General features: G+C 53.3%; 1 protein-coding gene across 2 annotated transcripts in view; it reads left to right on the plus strand.

Annotated features, from left to right (window-relative positions):
* The window catches only part of ASS1 (argininosuccinate synthase 1), a 52,121-nt gene extending 48,738 nt beyond the window's left edge, over window positions 1–3,383 (plus strand). For both annotated transcript variants that reach the window (XM_082696037.1, XM_082696036.1), the window contains exons 15-16: window positions 1,630–1,695; window positions 3,095–3,383. In XM_082696037.1, the coding sequence (XP_082552163.1) occupies window positions 1,630–1,695; window positions 3,095–3,140 (112 nt within the window). In that variant the 3' untranslated portion in view covers window positions 3,141–3,383. The remainder of the gene's footprint in view (window positions 1–1,629; window positions 1,696–3,094) is intronic.
* Window positions 3,384–16,039: the final 12,656 nt, after the last annotated feature.

The following is a 16,039-nucleotide window of genomic DNA, read 5'->3' on the forward strand; positions in this document are numbered from 1 at the left end:
GGTAGGCGTACTCGTCCAGAGCGAGGTCCCTACAAGGGAGCTGCAGAGGCTCATGCTTAAGTTTGTCTGGCTTTTTCCTCTGCCCCCTGAGGGGTCCCAAGAGGCAGCCCCTCAGGGGTCCGGAAGCTTCGCCCTTCCAGGGGACTTGCTGGTCTACTCCTGGTGGCTTGTTGCCACCTGAGACCTGGAGGGGCCCGCGGAGGTGGGGAGGAGGAAGGAAGGGGTGGGCGTTCATGGGCAGCTTCACGAGCCCCGTGAAGGGCAGGGCCGGGGCGTGGTGGGGCTAGGTTACCAGAGCCCATGTCCTGAACAAGCTGTAGGACAGCTGAGCGCCGAGACCCCACTTGTTGTAAGAAGTCCACAGTCCACAGAGCCAGCCAGAGGCACAGCCTTAGGGTCTCGGGGGGAAAGAAAATCAGCAGATTCCCTTCTGCCCTCCTCCTCCCCAGTCTCACCTCTCTGAGAAGGCTCCTGAGGCGGCCTTGTCATCGAGAACCTTGAGACTGCTTTGTCCTGAGGCTGGAGTTCTGGAGACGGGAGGACAAGGGGCTGATTCAGAGCAGGATGCGTGAGAAACAGAGGAGGGACCCCTCCCCACCAGAGGCTCGGAGGGTGGCCATGAGGCACCAGATCTGAGACCACAGTGCCCTGAACTTGTCCTCAAAGAGTTTATCCCAGCCGCGATTAAGGCTGATGGGTGACGGTTTGCTGACATCTGCCGCCCCTGCACGCACCGTGGGCCCTGTTCTCGTCTTGCTCCTGCTTCCCCGGCACCTGCAGACCATAAGTGCCTAAGAAGGGCCCGTATAAGTGAATGAGTGAATGAAAGACACAAGTCCTCGTGCACGTGTGCCAGGTGTGGCAGCCACATCATTTCCCGTGGGGCCGGCGATAAATCCGAGAGGCCTATTTGGCAGATGAAAGCCCGAAGCTCAGCGAGCAGGAAGGGGTACCCTGAGCTCTGAGGCGGGAGGGGTGGCAGAGCCTGACCGGAAGGACTGTGGTTGGGAAGGGTTTCTCGAAGGACGGCTAAGTGAAAACAGCCCCGAAGGTGAAGGCTGTCGAATCCAGAAGATGGCACTTGTAGACAGGGGGAACATTTGTAACAGTGGCAGCTTACCAGGCCCTTCTTGGGGCTGGCCAGCATGGGGTAGGTGCCAGGTTTGTGGATGGATCTCCGTGCTGGTGGAGCAGGGAACCAGCACTGAGTTCTTCAGGGGTACTGTCACAAGTCCGAGGCTGACCCGGGGGCATCCCGTGGCCTCCTGGTCCTTTGGGCCACTGGATGCCATCAGCTGTTGCTGGAGATGCCTGAAGGCAGAGCTGGCTCACAGGTGTGTCCTCACTGGAGGATTTCAGCCACTGGCGCTGGCTGAGCTGGATGGAACCCTACCTGCACATCCACGGAGCAGGGCTGAGGCTCCCTGCTCTCCAGCGCTGGGCACGGTGCCTTGCCCATAGCAGGGCTCCTGAATTGGACAGAAAGCCATGAGAGACCAAAGTTTGGGCCACGCTTCCCAAGATATCTTGGGTACCCACAAGCCTGAGCTGTCATCCCTAGCCCCGGAGAGCCCCTGCCTCCGGAAGCGAAGCCTAGGGTGTGCTGACCGGCTTCTCCTCTCTCCGCAGCATGAACGTGCAGGGTGACTATGAGCCCGGCGATGCCACTGGGTTCATCAACATCAACTCCCTCAGGTGAGCTGCTCCCTCTGGTCTTCGGACCCCCCAGGTGCGGGCAGCAAGCTCTAATGGGGCCTCGGCTGCTCTGACTGCTGTCCCATCCTAGACAAACCCCGCCTTCCCGTCCCTCTGCCCACAGCATCTTCAGTGCCTCCTGTTCTCAGAGGGGCAGAAGGCCTCGCTGGAAACTACCAGAAGCCTGGGTGCTTGGGTTCCCTGTTTCTGGGTCCTGCCCATTGCCTCAGACATTCACTCCCAACCCCTCTGGCTGCAAGAAGGACTCTACCAGGAGCCCTTGCCTAGGCAGGTTTAGAAAGGCAGATGGCCCAGAGGTAGAAATGGACCTCAAAAAGTCATCGGGCCGGAAGGTCCCTCGTGCCTGTCATCATACCTGAGCTACAGATCGAGCCGGAAACCATCCTAGCTATGTGGATGCCCATGGCCTGGTGGGGTAGCACGCGTCATCTGCAGTCACTCTGACCTGGGTTCAGATCCTGGCTCTGCAGGATGGTCTCAGACCCCTTCCGGACCCCTGGGAGCACAGGTGGGGATACTAAACCTAGCCACCTCGCAGGTGTGGCAAAAGTTTGCATGAGTCCCGGGACATCAGCCCGGACCCTGGCCTGCAGGAAGAGCTCACGTGCTCAGCCTAGGTGTAGCCTGGGGAGGGGATGGGCACGCGCGAGGGCAAACAGGGTCATTTATGACCACTGGCTATGATACACTAACTTCCAGTCACTCTCCGGGGTTGCACTGAATTCTTACACAAATTTGCAACCCCAGAAACAGGCCCAGAGTGGTTAAGTAAGCCGCCCACAGTCACACAGCTAGGAAGCCTCGGAGCTAAGTCCAGAAGGTGTGTCTGTCCAACTCTTGAGTTCTGAGTCACCAACTTCCTTCTCTCCGGGCTTGGCGTCGGGAAGAAGGCACGAGTCTCTCTTGTCTCCTGAACACATGTCCTGGGCACAGAGCCACCATTTTGTCCCTGGAGCTAAGAGACGCTGAATCCAGCCTGACCTTCCTGGGCGCTCTCCTGCTCCAACAATCACCTCCACCTACCCCGCCTCCTTCGCCCTCTGTATTTTATGACTATAAACCCTTTTAAATGGCCCCGAACACATTGGGTTCTCATAATGGCCTCTTCATCGCTCCCACTGCCAGTTAAATGCTTTGTCTTCAACAATGCCAAGCAATGTTTTCCCCTAAAGATAAATTAATTACATTATCCTGTTTGGAGGGCAGGAGGGGCCAGGGCAGGCGCGGGAACAGAGCAGGAGAAAAAAAAAAGACAACTTCACACACATCTTAACTAACAGCTGCCCCCCGCCACCCGGGTTCTGCCTGAATTAATTGAACGGAGTGCATGTTGTTATTGTTAATTTACATTTTTCTTTGTTTTCAATCGGGTTTACAGGCTGAAGGAATATCATCGCCTCCAGAGCAAGGTCACTGCCAAATAGACCGGCTGACAATGAGGAGCCGGGCCTCCTCCTTTGCCCATCTCCCAAGTACAGGCGCTAATTGTGGTGGTAATTTGTAATTGTGACTCGTTCTCCGCGGCTGGCGGCCTGGTGGGGGTGCCAGGCCCCAGCTTTGTTCCCTGCTCCCCGGTGGGGGCCCGCCCCGAAATGGTCATCAGAAGGAGGGGCTGGGGCGGCCGCGGTGGGGAGACGTAAAATGACAATTAAAAAAAGGATACACGAGATTTTTGTTTCCTTGTTTCTGCAGCGAGGGCGGGCGGGCGTGTGGTCCGTCTCGCTCTCCCTACACCGACCTTGTGTGTTTTCTGAGTCAAGCGCGGCCAGACGCGTCTTTTCAGGGGAACCTGTTCCTCCGGAAGGATGGGACACTCTCTCTCCCCCAGCAAAACCCTGGGGACCCAGATAGTGGCCCCTGGGTCCACTTAGGAGAGTTGGGGTGACATGCTGTTGAGCTGTCCTGCCGTCGCCCACGGAGAACAACCGGGAATGGCGGCCATGACGGACCACACGAGACTCCCCCCACCACAGCACAGTGGCCTTAAGTAGCCCAAGTTGTGGAGGAGGAGGAGCCCCCAGTAAGAAGAAAAGCCTGGACAGAGAACAGAAAAGGACAGGCGCAGCATTTAACCCATACTCTTGGGGGGAAGCCACCTGGCCTACAAGGCTTCCGCTACTGCACCTCCACCAACCGGCGCCCAAGGCCGCCATGTTGGTTGGCGCAGTGACTCCGCCCCCGCAGTCGTAGCTCATTGGACCATGACTAGGCACCTGACCCAAACTGAGCCAATCAGAATGTCACTCCCAGGAACTGGACAGGGGCAAATAGCCGGAAGTGAGCCCAGGTGTACTTAGGCAGGATAGGATGCCCTGTGCCGGGGGAAGCAGAGAGAGGAGAAAGAAGCAGGAGGAAGATAGGGAAGAGTGGGTTCCAAGTTTAGAAACCCCAGTTCCCATCCTGGTATGCCCTGTGGTGCTGCTGGCGTTTTGTTTTGGCGACTCCGTGCCCACCGCAGAGTCCAGCGCAGGGCCTGAACTCAGGTTCCAAGATCAAGACCTGAACTTGAGATCAGGAGTCAGACACCCCACTGAGCCCATCAGGCGCCCCAGTGCTGGTGGCCTTAATGGTGGCATTTCTCCATCCGGATCCTGTAAGACACCCTGGGGTTCTCATAACCAGTTGTCATTTAGGGCTTAAGCTTGATGTGGGAGTTTCTGATTCTTGGAACCAGAAGCATCTTTACTGGGAAGACTCGAGTGCTGGTTATTCTGGGCCCCGCCCTGGTTCTGATCTCTGTACTGCCTTTGTCGGTGAGGGTTTCTTTCCAAACAGGTTATGTCTTGAAAACGTATTTTTCTCTAATTATAAAATTATAAATGAATTACTCGATATTAATTTTGCCAAACACTTTGCTGTACATTTTATGCACATGATCTCACTTGCTCTCCAAAACAACACTGAGGTAGAAACTTCCATCTCCGTTTCGCAGAGGAGGCAACAGATGCTGAGAAATTGATTTGCCAAAGGCCACTCAGCACGATGACAGCCAAGAACCAAACCCTGGCCTGGCTGACCCCCAGAGCCTTGTTTATGTCCTGAATCATCATAATGGCCTGCATCTTACTAAAAAAATTAAAATCTTATGGCAAAAATGATCAGCCATCAGCTTGGCATCCCAGTTACAAACACTGCTTACACTTAGTGTATTTCTTTATGATCCTATTTTTCTACGCTTATAAATATTTTTGCAGAGTTCTTTAGGTTAAAGTATTTTAAAATCAGATGTTGCACTGTGCTTTAAAATGCTAACACTATGTCATGAATGGTTCCCCACATCATTAAATCTCTTCTCAAACACAACAGCTACATAATCTTCTGCTGTACTGGGGAAGAAAAAAAAAAGATTAAGTCACTCAACTTTTTCCCATTTATAGATTTTTTTTTCCCCACATCTAAATTGTTCTCCTGACCTTTGTTGAATTGAATTGAGTATTTTGGGTGGTTGGTTTATTAGCTATGCTTTTTTTTTTTTTTTTTTTTTTTTTTTGCCTTTTTGGTGGATTCTCTGGGGTTTACCTCTAGCTTACCCCAGTCTTCCTTCAAGTAATACCACACCATTTCATGTAGAATATGAGACTCTGACACACAACAACCTTATGACATTTGCCTTTGTGCTCTTATTGTCCTAGGCATTACTTTTTTCAAAACCCCACAGTATGTTGCTATTACTTTTGCTTTGGATTGCCAAGTGTTTTCAAAGGATTACAAATAAGAAAAGAATGGGTTTTGTTTTGTTTTGTTTTAAGAAAAGAATGTTTTATATTTATCCTCATGTAGGATCAGTAATGTTTCTTTCTTCAGTGTTTGACAGAATTGACCGGTGAAGCCATCTGGGCCTGGAATTTTCTTGGTGGGAAGCTTTTAAAGGGGCACTTTCAGGCTCAGTCTGTTAAGTGTCTGCCTTGGGCTCGGGTCATGATCCCGGGGTCCTGGGATGGAACCCCACATCTGGATCCCTGCTCAGTGGGGAGTCTCCTCCTCCCTCTCCCTCTGCCTTCCACTCCCTCTGCTTGTGCTCTCCCTCTCTCTCTCAAATAAATAAATAAAATCTTTAAAAAATAAAGTATAAATTCAGTTTTTTTTAATTCATATCGGGTGTTTCATATTCTCCATTTCCTCTTGGGTCACTTTGGGTAATTGTGTCTTTGGAGGAATTTGCCCATTTCATTTAGGCTGTCAATTTTATGAGCATAAAACCTTTCATGATATTTCCTTAGGATCTCTTTTCCTTTTTTCTCCAAAATGTGTTTACTGGGATAATTTCCCACTCATCTGGATTCAGGGTGCTTTTAGCTCTGCCTCTGTCTAAAGGAGCATCCTTCTGGAAGCCTTGTTTTCCCTCTCATAGGCTGGCGAAGGACAGTGGAGCAGCCAACACTCAAAACAACCATTTTGTGTGTAGCTAAAGATGGTGATTTTGTGGCATTCGCACACATGAGTAGGAGTTGGGGCTCTGTACCAGGTGCTTCCTCTGTCCTCTTCCCAGGATGGATGGAGAACGTCCTTTGAGAGGGTCATGTTCTCAGGGGGAAGTCATCATGCTTGGAAAGGCTAATTATCTTTTTAATGCATTAGGACTGATAGTGATGTTCCTCTTTCATTACTTACCTTGGTAATTCGAGTCCTAGTGTCTTCTTGATCAATGTCACTAAAAACTTACCATTTTTTGATCCTCTCTACAGAACGTCTCTTTTTTCTGCCTACTTTTAAGACTTTCTCTTTATCGCTGATTGTCAGCAGCTTGATTATGCGTTGTTATGGTTTTCTTACGTTTAATCTTTTGGGGTTTGTTGAGCTCGAACCTGGGGATTTTTACCAAATTAGGAACATTTTTGGCAGTTATGCCTCTCAGTTTATATACATCACGTCGTTTCTTATCCGCACTGTCTCTATCGTGGATCTCACTTGGCGTAAAATCCAAAGTCCTTACCACCAGCCGGCACCAACTACCAGACACAGAAGTGAGACCACGTGGCCCGTACGATGACAGCAGCTGCCTGAGTGATCCCACACAAGACCAGCTGAAGAATCATCCAGAACAACAGCCTCTAGGCACATTAGAACAAATAAAGTTTGGTTCTATTCCATTAAGTTTGGGTTATTTCTAATGCAGAAACAGATCATCAAAATTGACTATGGCCTATCAGTCCCTTCAGGATCTGGCTCCCTACTAGCTCCCTTCCTCACCCCCTTTCACACTTCCTCTCATGCGGTGCAGCCCACTGTCTTACTTGCTGTTCCCCAAACAGGCCAGCTCTCCCTGGACCCTCCTCCCGGAGAGAGCTACAAGGCTTGCTTGTTTACCGAGCCCTGCCCTGGCACTTGCTGTACCCCTTGCCCTGGCTTTCTCTGCTCCATATCACGTATCACTTGACCTACTAGGCATTGATTTGCTTTGTGTGCCTAATAATTTTTTGTTAGATGCTGGGCATTGCTGAGTGTCTCTCCCACCAGGATAGGGAGCTCTGTGTGGGCAGAGATCAGATCTGTCTTATTCACAGCTGTGTCCCAGCTGCTGAAACCAAGCCCAGTCCATAACAGGGCTCAGTAAATATTTGTAGAATGAGTGAATATCTACCCAGTCTTCATTAGCATGGAAGCCACAACCCAGGAACTTCAGAAATTTCTCTCTCTACCCAGTTCAGCTCCCAGTCCTGCTCTAGAAGTACAGGGAATGGTGCTTACGCATTATGGAGATATTTCAATCCAATCCTCACCCCACAGCCCTGGCCCTGCTTCTTTTCATCTCCTGCCACTCCTGTAACTTCATTCCAGCCACTATGTACAACCTTTACATACCACTGCCCCTGATCTCTCGACCACAGACCCCAACTCCACTGAGAAGTGGGAGGAAACCACCTTAGGGATCTAGAATAGAGTCGCTTGGACACTGAAGGGTTAGGACTCTCAGCCTTTCACATAACACAGATCTGCCACATCTGGGCATGCAGGTGTAGATAAGTGGTCTGGGTTGATAGTTTCAATCAACAGCCCCCAGCTGTTACTAGAACCAGTCTGTCTTCTAGCTACAGACCTTGTTGCAGGGGTTAGTTCATTCGGACTGACTCTGCCTTTCTCGGGGTTATCCTTGGGAGATATCTAGGATATCCTAGACGTTATCTTTGGGACACCCAAGATCCTGTTACCCACAGGCCCCCGGGCCACCACAGAAGTCCAGGTATGTCTGAATGAGGTCATTGTCAACACTAGAGATCTGTCTTTAGGCATGTTCCTAGCTCTCAAGTCAATCAGGAAATTCAAGGGGCTCCTGGCTGGTTAAGCATCTGACTCTTGGTTTAAGCTCGGGGCATGATCACAGAGTCATGAGATCCAGCCCCACATCAGGCTCTGCACTCAGTGGGGAGTCTTCTTGAGATGCTCTTCCTCTCCCTCTGCCTCTCTCCCTCCTCACCCTCCCTCCCTCTCTCTAAAATAAACAAAAATATCTTTTAAAAAAATCAGAAAATTCAAAAAGATGTTGGATGTAGATGGGGCTGTCAGTATCTCCCAACCACTGTTTACCTGGGCCCAGCCAGAGTGACCTAGTAGAGAGATACAAAAACTTTGGAAAATCATTGGGAAAAAATTCATTTCTCCATCCATATGTTAACCAAAATTCTCTGGTGAATATTTTTATGTTTCTTGCTAGTCATTTTTGCATGTGTACATTTGTTTTCATCTATGTAATGTAATTTGTTTACAGTGCATACCTGCATATTTGTTTCATTTCTTCCCTTGACAGCATAATTAATTTTCCATATTGTCGATAGACTTCATAACAAACTTGCATTATATTCCTGAAATGGGTAAATCTTGCGTGAGATGTAAATTACATTTTAAAGCTGTTAAAAACAATTATCATTTTGGGGGCACCTGGGTGGCTGAGATGGTTAAGCATCTGTCTTCGGTTCAGGTCATGATCTCCTGGGTCCTGGGATCGAGCCCCATGTCCGTCTCCCAGCTCAGCAGGGAGTCAGCTTGTCACTCTCCTTGCTTGTGCTCGCGCTCTCTCTCACATGAATAAATACTATCTTTTTAAAAAACCAAATGGTGTTTTTAATGCAGGAAGGAAAGACGGCTAGTGTTAAAGGATGGGAAAGAGCATGGTCTAGGAAGGCACCGGTTGGAGCCAGTCTCTGGCGGGCAAGGAAGGTGTCTGGCCAGAGGGGAGCAAAGAACTCTCACGAGGCAGCTGTGGACCAGGCAGGTGGGATGAGACCGTGGGGGCAGCTCAGGCACCAGACACAGGCACCCCATACTGAATCCTGACGACTCCTCTGCCCCTTGAGAACTTGGGTAAGTACTTCACCATCTTGAGCTTTGATTTCTCCATCTGTAGGATGGGTCATAATGGGTCCTTCCTCCCGGGGATATGAGAGGACCCCCCGGGGCATAGGCGAGCTGCTGGGACAGACCCTGGTCTCCATCCTCGAGCCACACGAGAGCTGTGGCAGCATCAGGGAAGCTAGTCGCCGCCTTTATGTGCACCCCGTGTGCACCGTTCCAAAGGCCTTTTCTCCTCCTTTACACCGTGGGAGATTCGCAATCAGGATGAGTAAAGGAGGGGGAAGGAGAACTCAGACTTGAGTTCGAATCTTGCCTCTGCACTTCCTAACCCGTGACCTGGCGTGACCTCTTTAGCATTTGGCTTCAGTGTCCTCAACTATCAAACGAGGATAATCATAGTGTCCGCCTCACAGGGGCTCTTTAAGAGGCAGCAGCCGTGGGTGTCAGGGCTCCTGGCTTCCAGCCACGGTTGTTAGCCCATGGAGCATGCCCACAAGGGAAAAGACTCCCTTGATGTGTCTGGCCTGTGACAATTTGACTTTTTGCATTTTACTTATCAGCAGACACTGGCTCAGAGCTGATGAGCCCTGGACCCTGACAAGCACCACTTTCTTGTCCTTCAAGGTGGAGGGGGACATCCTCCAGCTGTCCCTAAATGCTCTGCCCTGAACCTTCCTGGGATGGGTTCCGTCTGCCTTGCTGATGGCAGGCACCCTGAGAGCCGTGAGTGTGCACACTGTGACCCCGCTCTATCCCCCGGCACTCAGCCCAGGATCTCACGCATCAGAGGTTCTAGATGAAATTACAGTAAATGAATGAATTTCCCCATCCAGCTTAGCTATTATTTTATTACTGTTTCTAAATCCACCCCATCTCTGTCCTCTAGCTCCTGTCTGGGTGGAGGAGGGTTCCTCACCTACAGGATCCTGAGAAGTCAGATGCTGGGATGCTGGACCTCAGTCTTGAGCAAGGACCCCCAGACCCGTTTCATCTCCTGGGGCAGGGGAGACAAGGAGAGATCCAAGCCACCCGCCAGCCAGCCACGCCCACCTTCCAGGCCCCCCTACCTGCTGTTAGAAGAAGCAAAACATTCCTGTTCCAGGCAGAAGATGGGCTGGTTTTGGTGAGACCCAATGCTCGTACAGACTAAAGCACAGCTACGCACACCATCAAGTGCACACATCATCGGTGGACAGCTCGATGAGGGGTCTCCACCTGTGTAAGCACCAGTCAGATGAAGACAGGGAACATTTCCAGCCCCCAGAAGGTTCCGTGGTGCCACCATGAGACAGAAATCATAGGGTTGGGGGAAGAAAAGACACCTTGCTTCTTTTTTAAAAATCACGGAGACATATTGGGCACATGGGAAAGTGGAGAAAGCTCAAAGCCACCGAGGCTGCTGGTCACCGTGCGGGCAGCAGGGACCACGGAGGGCCTCTTGCTTGCCTGTTGAGAGTTCTGGGTGGTGGTTGGTTCCCGCCCGGCGGGATTTCCTGAATGAGCGAACAAGATAACAAATGAAGGAAAGAGATCGCACCTGCCTCTGCTCTCCGCCGATTTCTCCTGAGATATTCCATTCACGTAGGGGCAGGGGCGGCGTGCTAGAGCGGCCTGCCCCTGGGGCACGGGGTCCAAGGGTGAGCCCCCTTTCTAGTCCAAGTGTTCTGGTGCCTGAACTGCAGAGAAGTAGCAGATGTGAGGAGCTGCCGCAAGCCAGGCTTCCTGGGACGCAGGCCAAAGTCTCAAGTGACAAAGGTGAGGTTGAGATCGTGTCGCGTCCTGCCCCAAAGCTTGCACTCCTGGGCCAAGCGCTGGCCTCAGACTGTCCTCCCCTGACTGCAGCCTCGCTCCCCCCCCTCCCCGTTTCCCAGGCAGACCCTCCTTTCCCATGCGGGCACCTTTGCTCCTGGGAAACCCTGGTTTCCCCAGCCTTCTTGATAGTAACGAGCACTGGAATAAAGGCCCAGAGCCCAGGCGCTGGCCGGCCCACAGGCCCACCTGGTGGGGCCCACTGTCGGCCTCACCTGGATCTCCAGGCAGGCCCCAGGCAGCTGCAGGGAGGAGTGGCTGGGCCCGGCGGCCAAGGCCCAGGCCCAGAGCTGATCTGCACGCCTCTCAGGCTGGGGAAAGGGCTCGCCCGGGGTCAGCCCAATCGATATCTCATCTGTGGCTCTCCTAGCGGAAGTGATGGCTATTGGAACATGGTAATGGGTGTTGTCTTGTGGAAGAGACTAATCTTCCCAGCTGTGGAGGGCTCCGCAGGTGGCCCACAGCTCACTGCTGCCACTGGAGCACATTTAAAGCTACAGCAGCCTCACTGCGTCCATCCGGGGTTTCCAGCAACTTCCTGGCGCAAGTCTGGGAGGTGATCCTGACCCATCCTCCAGAGCACCGGTGGGGAGACTGAAGCAGTGATTTGTCCGAGGTCACACACTCAGAAGATGGCCCCAGAAGTAAATTCTGGTCTCCAGATGCCTCATCCCATACAGGGGATGCTGGCCACAGCAAACTCATGGCCATGGACCATATTTGGCCCTTGGGTATGTTGGGGTTTCCCATTGGCTGACTCAATGCTTCTTGAAAACACTGGATTTCAAATGCCATGAAATTTGGCCACAGTCCCTACCGTGCCTTAATGTCTCACACTCCTCCAGCTTGCCTCATTTCATCACCTGTCTGGACTTGGATTAGTAAGACTGAGGTCTTAGCATAGTGGGATGAAGAGGAAGAGAATCAACCTTGTCCCCTGGAGAAGTGGGATCCCTGCTCAGTCTTCCTTCTCCTGGCTCACAAGCCAGGGAGGTGACAGGCTGTGAGCCCTGAGACAGCAAGGGCCACATCTATCTTGCCCACTGTCATGGTGGATGTCCCGTGCACATTTCAAAACTCTTCACTGAGCAGCCACTATGTGCCAGGCCCCGGGGCACAGCAGCCCAGCTAACACAAAGCCCTTTATTCTAATGGCTTCATGGGTGCCTCTAGGAACTTGGCAGTGAGTACTGACCCTCAAACGGTGAAATCCCAGTCACCTGTTACCCTAGGCAGCTCGATGTTGTGGAAATTTGCTGAACTGCCACTAATTTGCCGTGTGGCCTTAGGCAGGCGCCTTAACTTTCTGGGCCTTTAGTTCCCCCATATGTAAAACAAAGGGTCAGAATTTTAACAATTACCAGGTTCCCATTCTTTTCAAGTGTCCTTTTTATAGCCTGTGAGGTTTCAGAAGCCCCTCATGGAGCTCCCCACTGCTGACAGCCGGGAGAGCTCCCTAGGGCCAAGCCATAGGACTTGAGACATGACACCGGCCCACCTGTCCGAGTTCTGTTCTGGCATCGCTTGGTTATACCAATAGGAAAGGACTCTGGGTTGATGTCTTCTACGCCTTTTAAATTGGCATATTGGACACCGGGAGTGGGATGTTTCTTGAAATACAGGCAGACTCCCAAGTCAGGCCTCTGAATCTGGGGCCCAGAAATGCCCCTGTTTTAACAAGCTCCCTGGTTTACGCTGATGCCCACTGGAATTTGGGAACCACAGGCCTGGCAGATGGAGGCTAACTGTATCCATGGTAAGGGAGGCTTGATATCTGGGCTCCCCGGTGTTTCCTCAGTACCGGTCTGGGCTTTGTGAGAGCTAGGCTGGGTAGAGGACTGTGAGTTTGATCAGGATTGTGCAGACTCTGCCCGCAGTGGCCAGCCTTTCTTGGGGAAGATAGTCACAGCGGCTGGGACCTTCGAGGGCTCCCTGCACAGCCACAGTAACACCAGCGAGCACAGCGGTTGCCAGAACTCAGGCAGACCTCTCTGAGCCTCGATGTGCTCATCTGCAAAATGGGCCCAAGATAGTCTTATGGGGCTCTCCTGAGAAACAAATGATGCACGTACAGAGCTTAAAACAGGCCAGGCTCCTGGTAACTCCTCAGCAAATGAGAACTGCTCCATTATTAGTGCTCATCACAATTCCACAGCAAACCCCTCCACCCCGGCCCCCGCATGGCTCCCCTCCCTCAGCCCCTCCCCCACACCGCGGCCCCGGGGGGTCCGGGGCTTCAATTGTGACTAATCGTGACACCAGCCACCCGCACTGGGGCTAACAGGGACCCAGCCGGCCACTCAGTTAAGACGGTAATGAAGCGGCTGGGAACAGGAGGCCTTTCCATCTGGGACCCTGGCTGACCCGACTCCTGCCTGAGGTCTGAGAAATCCCTGTGTGCACCCTGCCCCCGATCCCACCGCCCAAAGCCCAGCTGTTTATCCCTGGTGCGATCATTTATTTATGTCCATGTTCCCTGGGCACGGATCCCGCCCCCCAGTTCCTGCTGGTCTCCCCTGGTCTTCCCCTGGGCCTCACTCTGTCCCTGCCAGACCTGTTCATGAAGACAGATGTCCAGGGCTGTGGCCCCAATGGAGGCAGCCCCAAGCCCTTTGGCACCACTCAGAGGATGGGGTGTGGGCGATAAGACAGAGGTAGGTGTACGGCTCCCCATTCGTGAGGCCGGAGCGGCCCAGGGGAGACACTCTACAGCTGTGGGTGAGAGATTAGCATACTTGACAGTTTCTTCCTCTTGCTGGGCGACTCGCCCCAGGGAAACAGGGATGCTGTGTTCATTCCATGGTTATTTGTTATACATGCCCCATTTATCCTGTCCAGCTCTGGGTGCTGGAGAGACAGGGGAAGGAAACACAAGCTCCCCCACATACCACATAACGCGTGGTCGAGGAGGAAACAGAAATGAGATGGGGTGTCATTTAGATAGGGGAGTCAGGCCGACCTCCGAGGGGGCCCAGCAGGGGGAGCTATGTGAAAAGTGCAGGGAAGGGCATTCCAGGCAGGGGGAACAGCACGGTTAAGACCCAAGGTTTGAGGAACTAAAGGGGTTGAGTTGGCGCAGGAGAGAGAGGGAGAGACACGTTGAGGCCTTCTGGGTCTTGGACTTACTTTAAGAGCACCGGGGGGGCGCCTGGGTGGCTCAGTGGGTTAAAGCCTCTGCCTTCAGCTCAGGTCATGATCCCAGGGTCCTGAGATCAAGCCCCGCGTCGGGTTCTCTGTTCAGTGGGGAGCCTGCTTACCTTCCTCTCTCTCTGCCTGCCTCTCTGCCTACTTGTGATCTCTATCAAATGAATAAATAAATATCTTTAATAAAAAAAAAAAAAAAAAAAAAAAAGGCACCGGGAAGTCATGCTTATTTCCTTGTGGCTGAGAAGAGCCAGGTCAAGAGGCAGCCAAGCCATTCCCAAGCCCAAGAGTCCAGCTCTCAGGGATCTAGGCCCCTCGGCAGCCCCAACTCCACTGTCGTGTGCCTGGGGCTCAGTGAGACTGATGGCCCTGCTCCTGGGAGCAGCTGCCCCCCGTGTACCCTGGACAGCCCCCGAGGGGTAGGGTCTCACCAGGGAGCGGGGTCCCTGCTCCTTCTGAGGCCTCCCGACAAGGCAGCTTTGTCTGCCGGCGCTGAGGACCCCAGTGCTCCTCCCCAGGCCCCTGAAAGGCGGCTTTATCTGTGTCCTAGGCCAGACTGCTGGGAAGCGGGCAGACCGCGCGAGCCCACGAAGCCGGGCAGCAGCGGGAGACCTGAGTCCCCGGGCTATCAATGCAGAGAGAGGCTGGGGACAAAAGGGTGCCCCGGTGGAGCAGCAGGTCAGAGCCCGACCTCAGAGGAAGACGGGAAGACGGCACAGGCATTCCCATCGCTCCTCACCACCCCTGCAATTTGGTCGCTCCATCGCGTGGTCACTGACATGGCCCTTTGTGCCGTCCCCGTCCTGTGGGAGAAAGGAGGCAGGTAAGGCTGGGGCGCCCGTAACCAGATCTCCTGGGCCCAGGTCCCCACTCCGCTTCTCTGGCCCTGGGAAACACCAGGGAGTGGGAAGGAACAGGTGAGGAGGGCAGCTTTCCACATGAAAAGGAGCTTCGAGAAAGATCTCTGTCCTTAGCCCCCGCTGGGCAGACTGGAGGGAGCGTGAATCAGAAGGAGGACCTGCCCGAAGGGCTGCCGTACCCTGCGCAGACTCTCCCTGGGCGCGTGGCGTGGTGCCTCCCAGCCCGGTGTCTGTCTGTCCGTCTGAGCGCGGATGATGGCATTCATGATAATGTGCGACCATGTACACACGCCCATGTGCAGTGACTCCTTGGGGACCATTTCTCATGCCCAGGAGACCCTTTGTGGCACCCGCTAGAGATACATGGACCCCAACCCAAGGCCCCCTGGCACGATGGGCAGGAATGGAGAATTTAAAGGACAACATGGCTTATCACCAGCGAGTCCAATGTTATATATAACACATGACATCTTAAATCGGCTTGTGGGCACCAGGGCCACCTGTTACTTTAGGGAAACGCCAACCATGGTATAGATGTGGAGGCCCGGAGAGAGCAAGGAGAAGCCCCTGGGCACAGGGTCAGTCAGACAAAGCCCGGGCTGGAACCCAGGCTGCCTCTGGAGGCACCTCGGCCCCGGGGCGGTGGGGGGGGGGGCTGTGCGGGGTCCAGCAGGGAAAGCTGACACCACCAGGGGGGCAGATGAGCAGATGGCCCCATGGCCTGCTTTTTTTGTGGCCTCGGCCTGTCTGCGTTGGGCACCGGGGCCCTGGCAGGTGTGCCTTCAGGGCTGGAGGAACCCTGAGGAGGGGGTGGCAGAGGATACCAGAAGGGGAAGTGGGATCTTCATGAAAACCAGACTCAGCACTTGATCCTAGGTGTTGCTAAACCTGTGTACTTGGGGAGCACCCCAGCCTCAGTTTCCCCTCTCTGCTAAACACACAGAGAGGCAGAGTCACTCACCCACATCCATAGAGCAAGTTGGGGCAGAAGTGGGATTGGAACCCAGGTCTGTCAGACTCCAGGGACAGCGGGCTGAGTACCTGGGAAGACGGTGGGGGTCAGGGAGCAATGCTGGGAGGGACACTCAAACCCGGTCAGCCCCCGCCACACCCACCTCCCCTCTAGCCCCCCAGCGACCATGACAGTGTGAGATTTCCAGAACAGAGACTGCATCAGTTCTTGCCCCTCCCCCACATGAGCCCAAACCTTCCCGAGACTC

The sequence above is a fragment of the Mustela nivalis genome (assembly GCF_964662115.1).
Source record: "Mustela nivalis genome assembly, chromosome: 13".
Lineage (NCBI taxonomy): Eukaryota > Metazoa > Chordata > Mammalia > Carnivora > Mustelidae > Mustela > Mustela nivalis.